The following is a 10,783-nucleotide window of genomic DNA, read 5'->3' on the forward strand; positions in this document are numbered from 1 at the left end:
GGTCTTTAAAAAGTCGTTAGGTGGCAGGGTTTGGAAATGGGGGAAAATATCCAAGTTTGCCTTTCAGTTCCAAGTAAATGGAGGATGAGTAACTCCCAATTATGTGAAACTAGCTTTGTAGAGTTTTTTGTTTTATTTTAAAGACACAGTACTGTTTTATTCCCCATAAGTTATGAACATACAAATTAGTCTAACCCCAAAGTTTTGAGAGAAAATAAGCAGTATATCCTTTTGTTGAGATTCTATCTATGAAGGTACTAATAATATAGCAAAAGTTGGAAAAACATGACATTTATGACTTCTTGGCCTGTAGTCAAATTTAAGTCACCATTCAATAAATACAGAGCACTTAGTAAGTTTTGGACACGTACAGATAAAGCCAAGTTGCTACCCTTTGGGGAAATTAAAAAGTATATTACATCAGTCTGATGAGTGAAAAAAAATTTTAACAGGAAATGAGAATGAGTCTTAAAGGGGGAAAAAGATATGGAAGGATAGCACAAGGAGACCCGAGGGAATTAGCATTCCTGGCAGGAGAACATTTCCAAGGCCTGGAAGTGGTGACTGTTCTCACCACGTTCAAAGAACAATAGGCATGGGTAGATGGAGACCACATCATATGAAGCCTTAAAGGCCATTTTAATTACTGGATTTATGACATGGGAAACTATTTAAAGGGCTGCGACAGAAATTACATTATAGAATATTTTCAATCAAATTATATAATAGCTTGTTATTACCCAAAAAGGATCTTTAAAAAAAATAAACACTAGTAACCAAATTCTGGCAATGATTTAGGCTCACAAGTCTTTTTTGTTGATTCAAATCTTAAATCCCACACACACAAAAAGATGGAGGTAACTTACCACAATTTGTCTTTTATCTGTTTCTCCTCTTTTATGGTGAAGATCTAATATATTAGTTACGAATAATATATGAAATTAATATAGTATTTCAACTGATTTTCAGTTCTGATTTGAAAAATACTACACAGTATTACATACTTTAATTTATAAAAATGATCTATTTAAATCATTTTCCGTAAAGGATACAAGTCAAGTATTCCAATATGGTAACATCCCATATGTAGTCATAGTAGGAGTCCATAGCATCGTGACTGAAAGACATAAAGAAAATTATACCTCTGCCTTGAGATATACTTCCAACTCCATCTTACCTTAAACTTTACTCATACCTGTTTTGTTCCTGCAGTGATTTAAAGGCTGTCTTGTAGTCGATTTCTCTGAGAAACTGACATAAAATCGCCACCTACACAAATAAACAAAGGCTTGAAATACAATTTTACATTACTAGTGCCGACACTGACTGCCCCGGTTTTTTGAAATGCAACCTTCTGGTATCGATTTGGTCTAAGAAGTTAAGAGGCCTTGCAGATCACTGGATGGGTCAGCTCTTGGTATGGCTTCCATTTTAATTTCAAAACCTTTTACATAATTGTCCTCTGCCCAATAGTTTCGTCAATGGGTGATCTAAACAAATTCTTACAGCTCCGGTTATATGCTAACAAGAGTCAACTCAGAAAACTAATGTGAAGCAGATGAAAAACTGCCAAATAGAAGTGTCACAGCATTCAAGGATACATACAAACAACACAAATTTAAATTCCTCACAGCTCATTTTGGCAAGATTTAAGGTTCTCAATGCTGCTTACACAAATAGACCAGATCTATTTCAAGCCACTTTGGTGGTCATAATGCTGCATCCTTCTTTTTTTTTTTAAATGGATATAATTCATATACCATAGTTACTCTTTTTAAGAGAACAAAAATATATGCATCCATCACCATCATCAATTTAGAGCATTTGCATTAACCCAGAAAATCTCACACCCCTTAGTCATTACCCTCGAAGCCCACTTTCTGGTCACACAGCCACAAGCAAACAAAATTTTCCATCTATGAATTTGTCAAATTTTGACATCCCATAAACAGAATCACCTAATATGTGCTCCTTCATGACTGGCTTCTTTAACTAGAGTCCTACTGGCACTGTCGGGTAAGTGTTGGATTGCTAACAGTACAGCTGCCAGCTCAAACCCACAGCCTCTCCATAAGGAAAGTACAGACCGCACACTCCTGGGAAGAGTCACAGCCCTGGAAGCCCTGTACAGGGTCACTGTTAGAGGAAGTTCAATGGCAATGGGTTCTTTAATATAGCATAGTGATTTTGGGTCCCTCAATGCCTTGTAGCATTTGTCAATACTTTCTTTTTTAGAGCAAACGGTTATTTCTACTTTTGGGCAACATTATTGATATAAATAATGGTGTTATTAACAAGATGTACATTTCAAATCTCTTAAATAGACTGTAGAATTGCTGGGTCCTATGATAGCACTGTGGGTTACGCATTGGCTGCTAACCTAAAGACCAGTGGTTCAAACCCATAATCCCCAAGGGAGAAAAATGAGGCTCTGGTAAAGATTCATAGTCTTAATAACCCTAAGCAGGGTCACTTTGAATAAGCATCAACTTCATGGCATTGATTTTGGTTTTCTGGGTAATTTTATATTTAAGTTTTTAAGGAACAAACTTTTCCAAAAAGGTTGCAACATTTAACATTCCCACCAGAAATTTATGAGGGTTACAATTTCTCTACATTCTTATAGCTCTTTGGATTATATTTATGTTGGTGAATGTGATGGAGTATCTTGTGTGTTTTTTTTAAATTGTGGTTTTGATTTGTTTTTATTTCCCTACTGACTAATGTACAGTATCTGCTCTTAAATAAAAGGTCAGTATTTTCTAATTCACACTTTTAGTTAAATATAGTTAAAAAAAAGAAAGAATATATCTTAAGTCACCATACACTTCAGTAATTTTGATATGGAAAAAAAAAGATAATTTCAAGTCCCATGCTTTATATGTATTATAAACTTTGACATACATGAAATTAAACCAATATTATAATATTATTAACTAACCTGTGTGTGGCAATTCAGCAAAGAACAACATTTTATCATTCGTTTTATTACCTGCAAAAATAAAACTGATTATTTTTATAAACTAGTTAATAAAAATCTTAAAAATTTATTTCAAGTCATTGTTTTAAACCTTTTCCTGAAATAATAATCTTTAGATCTTAAACCAAAAAAATATCCCCCCAAATTTTTTTAAAACTAAGTAACAGTTTAGCCTAACTAGTAAAGAATGTCTACCATGAGCACTGTGCTCTTGTAAGATCTATATGACATCACATGGGTGGAAGCAACTTGCAGGTTTTGATGGGAAACATGAGATTGGGTTTATATAATAGGGAAGGGACATCTTAAGACAAGGTGGGTGAAAACAGCTGCATAATTCGAAGAATGTAATTCTTCATTACGAATGTAAAAAAAACACACTAAAATTGTACACATAGAAACTTGAATGGGTAAATGTCTGGCTACGTATATTCTCAACAATAACAAGAAATCATTAATTTTAAGCATTAAAAACTGCTGTGTGTTAAATTACAGTGTTTGTGGCCAGAAGAAAAAGCAATGCAAATCAAAAGAGAATGCAAAATTTGAGTTAAGACGTGTAACCAATGTAACTTGACAGTTGACTGTATATTGAGCTGAGAGGCGAAAACTTACTGGCTAAGGGTAAAAAGTAGAGTAAACCGTTGGGTTAAAGGTTTGCGGTTTTGCTTTTTAACAATGTGGATAAGTTGTTAAAAACATGGATACATTTAAATATGAATACTTTTGCAGGATTTGGGCTTGGTAAAGTAAGGAATCAGTTTCAAACAGGGTGAATTTGAGATGTCTTTAAAGCAATCAAAACAGCAATGGTGTGTGGTTGGGTAGAAATCCACAAGAGAAGCTGCCCTAGAGCAAAGGAATTACCACCGCCATGAAAATGAAAGAGTGAACCCACAGAGAGTGCAGCGTTAGAACATCTAAAGGTAGGCAAAAGGGAGAAAAATCCACGAAAACAACTTACCTGATCTGTATAAACATCAGGGGGCACAGCCTTATTAAAGAAATCAGAACACACAGCTCCTGCCTGGAGATAATAGTGAAGAGCTGCCGAATACTGGTTTGTGGCTGAAGTAGAAAACAAAAAGTACCACCCATCATTAGACAGCAGCTGAAAAACCAGAGAAAGCCATTGTTGTGGAGAGTCAAGTATAACTCCCACTGAGTTGAACCAAAGCAGATTCAAACCACAGACTTAGGGATAAAATTTATACCTAATAGATACCCAAGACAATAATGAGAAAACATTGGGTTTTTAAAAAATATCTTAGCCCCTTTCAAGAAGATACTCTTGTAAAATTAATCTGCAGAAACCTTAGCTCAAATTTCTTGTCAAATTTATTAGTACATAATTTAGTATTTGGAGTTAATTATTTCTCAAATGACCAAACTAGATATGCTAAATTCTCAAGGCTGTTTCAGAATCAGCACACTTATTCTGAAAACAGATATTACAATCTTGATGATGCATTAAAATACACTTTAAAAAAACCAATGTTCTGTGATGCTCACCTTCCCGATATGATTGCTAAAGACAAAAGTGGGTGCATAAGCCAATGTGGTGAAGAAAGCTGATGGTGCCCAGCTATCAAAAGATACAGTGTCTGGGGTCTTAAAGTCTTGAAGATAAACAAGCAGCCATCTAGCTGGGAAGCAACAAAGCCCACATGGAAGAAGCACACCAGCTGGATGATCATGAGATATCGGGACAAGATCAGGTATCAGGCATCAGAAGACCCAAAACAAACAATCATATTGAACGAGGGGGTCAGAGTGGAGACCCAAAGCCCATCTGTAAACAACTGGACATGTCCTCACAGAAGGGTCACAAGGAAGGGACAAGCCAGCCAGGGTGGTGCAGTACAGAACTGAGGAAACTGTAATACAAAGATTCCTCTAGTTCTTTAATGTTTCCTGTCCCTGACCCCACGCCCACCCTATCATGATTCCAGTTCTACTTTAAAAGTCTGGCTGGACCAGAACATGGACACTGGTACAGATAGGAGCTCTTGACACAGGGAATCCAAGACAGATAAACACCCCAGAAACAATCATGGGAGCATCGATACCGTAAGAGTAGAGGGAAGGTGAGGGGAGAAAGGGGGAAGCTACTGCAATGATCGGCATATATAAACGTCCTCCCCCAGCCCCCAATCAGGGTGATGAACAACAGAAACATGGGTGAAGGTAGAATGGGAATATTGGAAATTTCATATCAAGTCGGAAAATCCAATTGACATATGCCAGAGGTGATAAACCTAAAACTCGAATTACCTCCAAGAATGTGACTAATTAAGAAGAGTGTCTGAAGAGACTGTCGTCAATGATTATCCAATCAACTCTGACTCAGGGTTGCGATGGTGTGTGGTCTCTCAGAAGTACATTGTCTTTTGCCTTTCTAACAAGGTCCCTTTGAGTGGATTCTAACCACCCAACTTTGACTGGAGACCATCTGTGCTGCCCAGGCACTCTCAGAGACTCGACAATCTTTAAATAGCAATTTTATAAGCAAAAACTTTACTTTTATAACTTAAACAATTTTACCAATTTATTAGATGATCTACTATCACTGAAAAAATAAAAGTAACCAACATTTCTACACAAAAAAACAAAATGCATAAGTATAATAACTATAATTTTATTATCTCAATTTTACTGAAGATTTTGATATCTAGAAAATTATACTTGACAGAATTTAATAAACTATTATAGTAAAATGCATTAACAATGTGTTTATTTGCATTTTTGGAAGTGCTACAAAAAGCGTCCAGGATCATCTATACATCTTACTTACCAAAATAAATGTCAGCCTGGATAATCAACCAGGCATGGTTGTTTGGATTTATAGTGAGTGTGTAGCGAACGAGCTCTTTCACTGTGATTGCCACAGCTTCAAAGTCCACTGACTGGAGGCTGGAGGAGAGACACTTAACGTTAATCTCGATATTAATAAAAATTTATTTTAAATTCTGTTTAAGCATTTACTACAAAATAAGACACAGCTATTATTTAGGGTACAATGAACATGTTCAGTATTACAAGTAGTAAATGTATAAAACCATCCAAATAGGTATGATAAAATATATAAAACTCACTTCTCATAAAAACCTGAAAATACTGATTTGTTTGTTTGTTTTTCCCCAAAATGCCAAATGGTAAGCTAAAAGCCAAACCCACTGCCATCAAGTTGCTTCTAACCCATAGCAACCGCATATAGTGTTCCGGAGACAGACAGCCTCGTCTTTCTCTCGAAGAAGAGCTGGTGAGTTTGAATTGAAGCCTACCCCATACCAGTACCAAGGCTCCTTTAGAAGCTAGGCTAGACTACACCCCCCAAAACCCAAAGTATATTTGACTTTTTCCAATTACATAAGATGTCAAAATAGTAGAATGTCAAAATGAAACCCATGTGGTGTCTGCTTTTATGACAATTTTAACACTCAAAATTTTCTCACATGGTTCTGCAAAGAACCATCAACATAAGAGCGCAAGCACAACAATACTGCTTTCTGACCTTAAAGCCACCTTGTGCTTTTAACTCACTCACTTAGATGACTAGCTGTCTCACTGGTCTCCAAGGAGTCAGAATACACTTCTCTACCACTTCAGGGCATTCAGGTAAAAATAAAGAGTCAAGAAAAGGGAAGGAGAAGGGATCTGTTATTCCGACCCTGATGAGACCTGGAAGGCTTGGGATATACACTGGCATAGAAGATGGAACTATGAAGATAAAAGCCAGGTTCACTCAAGTTACACAGCTATTAGCTCCAACCTCTGAGCCTCAGAAAGCACAGCAGTAGGGAACACAGGCTCTGGATGCACACACACAAGGTCCATGCCAGGGTGCTACAATTTACAAGATAAGCTTGGTCAAATGACTTCTGTTATCCTCCAGGGTTAGATTTTTACATGAATTCTCCCATGTGCCTGGAACACTGGCAAAGGAACAATAGCACCCAATTATGTATTTACTAATAAACAGATTCGTATTACACAGAAAGTTACCAATGTTTAACAAGTCTATTGTTGAAGTCAATTAAGACTCTGGGTCAAGATAAATACTTTCACTAGTACCAAACTGAGTCACAGTTCATTAAACCTGCAATGAGCCCATCCATGTTCTAAACACCTATCTTACAAAAGGCATTAATGTACCTACTCTTCACATTCATAACACCCATTATACAGGAAGGGAAACTGACACAGATAGTAACTTGTACAGGTTATGCACTTGGTAAGTGGAGGTACGGTACAAGCTCTACAAGCCTGGCTCCAGAGCCCCTGGTTTAAAAGCAATCCTTTAGCTCATTTACAAAATAATAAATCTGTGTAGAGTCTAATGTTAGGCCCAAAATTAACACCAACAGGTAATACAACTAATGAACCAGTTCATTAAAGAGGTAAAATTACTTCTACCTGATTACTGGACTGTTATCTATCTAATATATAACATTTTAAGTGAGTTAAAGATACATTGTAGCACTATCTGGCTTGGACTGACATGAAGCTTGCCTCATGTGCTTCCTGAAGCCTGGTTCTCTGGGCTACAAGTATCAATCAGGAAACCGAAGGCAAGGTCCCTACCCAACTTTTGGCCTACAAACCCTCTACGAGACACAGAGATACTTCCAACCTTCAAAACAGAGGTGGAAATGGATTTCTTTACTATTTTCTCCACTGCCTGGTTCACATGACCTACTATAACTTCACAGGTGCCACCAAGAACTATGAAAGGAGGGTGCACCTGCCCTGCAGGTACAGTGTGTAAAAGAGGATTGGGAGGCAGAAGAACAGTCAATACGAAGAGGAAACTGGCTCTCTAGTATGAAAAGTTGTTATATAAATGACTTCCTCTTCAAGAAAAAAAAAGAGAACATTTGTTCTCCCTAGCTGACTGATTTTCAGGCAATAAATATAAGAGAAACAATTTCTTAAAAGCAATTAAGGAACTTCCAAGACTAGCTAAGAGGACGGGGGTCCAAGAAGCACAGAATAAAGATTTTAAGGAATTATTAAAAAATAATAATTTTCAAATGGACATCTGTAAAACAGTTAAGATGCTGGGAACCTGATAGCTATCCTTTGGCTAGCTTTGATTTTCCACTCTTACCCACTGCCAAGTAGGTAGAGAAGTGTATTCTAGCCAGGTCTGATACACTTAGTTCTTACTTTTAAAAGGTATGCCTTACCCATAATTTCTAAGAAGATAATTACTGTAAGAAAGAAACATTAATCTGTGAACAGATTTATAGACTTCCAATCAAATTATATTAAAGTTACCTATGTCAGGCAAAATGGTTTCTAGGCACATAAATAATTTAATAATACTCATACAACTCATTGCTTTTGAGTCAAAGCTGAGGGTAGAATTTCCCCTGTAGGTTTTTGAGACTGTAACTCTTTAGAGGAGATGAAAGCCTCATCTTTCTCACGTGCAGTGGCTAGTGGTTTTGAAATGTTGACCTTGTGGTTAACAGTCCAACTTGTTACCCAGAAATAATAGGTAAACTGTAATACTTCTTACTTGGGAATGGATGATGGCCAAATAGAAATGTGTTCAGCTGTAATGTCATTCACAATGTCCTCCTTAAAAAAACAAACACACATACACAACAGTTTAAAAAGAAATAGCTTTCATATCATTTTTTAAAAAGAAATTATAAAATACTGACCCGAACATTGTGAAGTTTCACAAAAAGCGATAAGATAATAGTCAAAACCAGTGGTTCCTGTGAGAGAGAAAACACAGACACCTGGGATCTTTTATGTAAAAATCTTTTATGTATTTCTCCCATCAATTGCAGGGAGACAAAATACTTTCTCTTCTAAGACCCTTACCCCTTTGAGTGAAATGTTGGGTATGAGTATGCTTAGTATCAACTTCATTTTTATGCTCATGAAAAAGTCAAAGTACACGGTTTATACAAGAATATCACATATAACTGTCTGTCTTATGGTTCTACCTCCCAGCTCAATTCCCGGTGACTTTGGAAACTGAGTTAACAGGATCTCTTTTTCTAGCTCCTTCCCCCACAATTAAATTTTTATTCTTCAAAATAATAGCTAGAGGGTGGAATCTAGAACATGTCAATTAAATAAATATGCCATTAATTCTATAAAGCAACTTTATAACAAAGGTAGGTCCCAAATATCTGCCTACTAAGGAAACTTCCTTAAAGTTTAAAAATATGTTCTCTATTCACCAAAACATGGCAAGGTAAATCCAAGATAAACTTGTACATTCGTATTATCTAACCTTCAATAATGATCATTAAAGATAAGCTCATTAGCACATCACTTTTATAATTTAATCAGCACTTGAAGCACTCAATGTCTTATGCATATCATGTAAAAATCAGCAGTAATTAGATCAATTTTTAATAAAACTTACCCGTAATTTTTTAATAAAAGAAAGCAGTTCACTCCTACAAAAAACAAAAATTTTTTGTATACAAATTTAATATCAAGAAATGAAAAATAAAATCAGAAAGTAAAAGATTATTCCTAAATCCTCAATTCTATTACATATTAAAGAAATAAAATATTCTATTGTCAAACTAACCTAATAAACTGTCTTTCATTTTTTAATCACTTGAGAAATCTTCAGTACTACTCAACCACATTAATTTTGAGCTTCAGTTGATTATACATCAAGTGATTTTTAAAGCAACAGAGAGAAGACTTTCATGGGTGGCCATGGCAGACAGGTCTATGAGAGATCAGGACAACAAAATTCTTACAGATTATTCCCCTTTACGATACACAAGAACAGAGGCAAGATGTCCTTGAAATAAGACAAGCAGCACGATTAATAAGAACTCAAACAATATGCTGGTAGCAACATACCGATACATTATACCCAGTGTTGACTCCCTCTGCTTTATTAAACTAACTCTGCCGTCGTTTCCTCGCTTGTGCTGGCTGGACACACTGCAGATCTGAACAACGACTTCCCAAAGGTCTTTAGCAGTCCGTCTGCTTTCTTTAGGGCCTGGAAGTTCTTTGCAGGTAGCTGCTAAAAGCTGCCCAAGCTGGAACATGAAAACAAATAGGAAATACACATAAGATAATTTGCAACGACATGTACATATAGATCTCTTCTTAAGACACACAAGGTAGGGATACTTGCCAAAACATAGCAAGCATATTTATATTCTGCGGTGCCATAGATTACCCTGAGCACGTCAGGGCTCACTGGCTGCTGACAGATCTAAATCTGATTAGGGAAGAAAATCTGATGGCTCGACCATATAAACATCCTTGTTTCCAAACAAATATAGTTTAATGAGAGAAAAATGAGTCTATCAAGAAAAAAATGAGACGGAAAAAAGATATGTAGAGGTATGTAAATTACTAAGGAGCAGGGGACACACCACATCTTAAAAGACCTTGTTGACCATATTACAAATGCTGCTCTTCATTATATCAAACTACTACTATCACCTTCCCTGCTAGAATTGGAAAACCCAAGTGTTTATAAATTCGATGTCCTTTCCATGACATACGTACACAGTTTCCCACTCTGGTTGAGGGGGCAGATGAGAAGCTTCAGATTATTACAAAGGGGCAATTTTTTTTTAAGAGTAAATTCCTTAATGTGATTGAAATTATCCAAAGAAAGTAGAAATTACATAACAATTAAAACACACACATTAGAACTGCCAAAATGTCCCACTATCAAGACAGAAGAAAAATTAGCATCCTTCCAGACTTTTCCAATGCATATGATAAACTCTGGTAATTGTCTTGGAATATATTCCACATATATTCTATTTTGTTCTATTTTAAAATCATTTTATTGGG

General features: G+C 36.1%; 1 protein-coding gene across 1 annotated transcript in view; it reads right to left on the reverse strand.

The window, feature by feature from the left end:
* The window catches only part of INTS8 (integrator complex subunit 8), a 44,392-nt gene that overhangs the window by 1,154 nt on the left and 32,455 nt on the right, over positions 1-10,783 (reverse strand). Inside the window, exons 16-25 of the mRNA XM_045287329.1 lie at positions 9,827-10,011; positions 9,372-9,405; positions 8,653-8,709; positions 8,505-8,566; positions 5,775-5,893; positions 3,945-4,048; positions 2,942-2,992; positions 1,196-1,269; positions 1,053-1,117; positions 867-910 (exon numbers count right to left, since the gene is read on the reverse strand). Coding sequence (XP_045143264.1) covers positions 867-910; positions 1,053-1,117; positions 1,196-1,269; positions 2,942-2,992; positions 3,945-4,048; positions 5,775-5,893; positions 8,505-8,566; positions 8,653-8,709; positions 9,372-9,405; positions 9,827-10,011 — 795 coding nt within the window. The remainder of the gene's footprint in view (positions 1-866; positions 911-1,052; positions 1,118-1,195; positions 1,270-2,941; positions 2,993-3,944; positions 4,049-5,774; positions 5,894-8,504; positions 8,567-8,652; positions 8,710-9,371; positions 9,406-9,826; positions 10,012-10,783) is intronic.

This window comes from Echinops telfairi, unplaced genomic scaffold, assembly GCF_000313985.2.
Source record: "Echinops telfairi isolate 266 unplaced genomic scaffold, ASM31398v2 ScPeMD7_1;HRSCAF=3_0, whole genome shotgun sequence".
Classification (NCBI taxonomy): domain Eukaryota; kingdom Metazoa; phylum Chordata; class Mammalia; order Afrosoricida; family Tenrecidae; genus Echinops; species Echinops telfairi.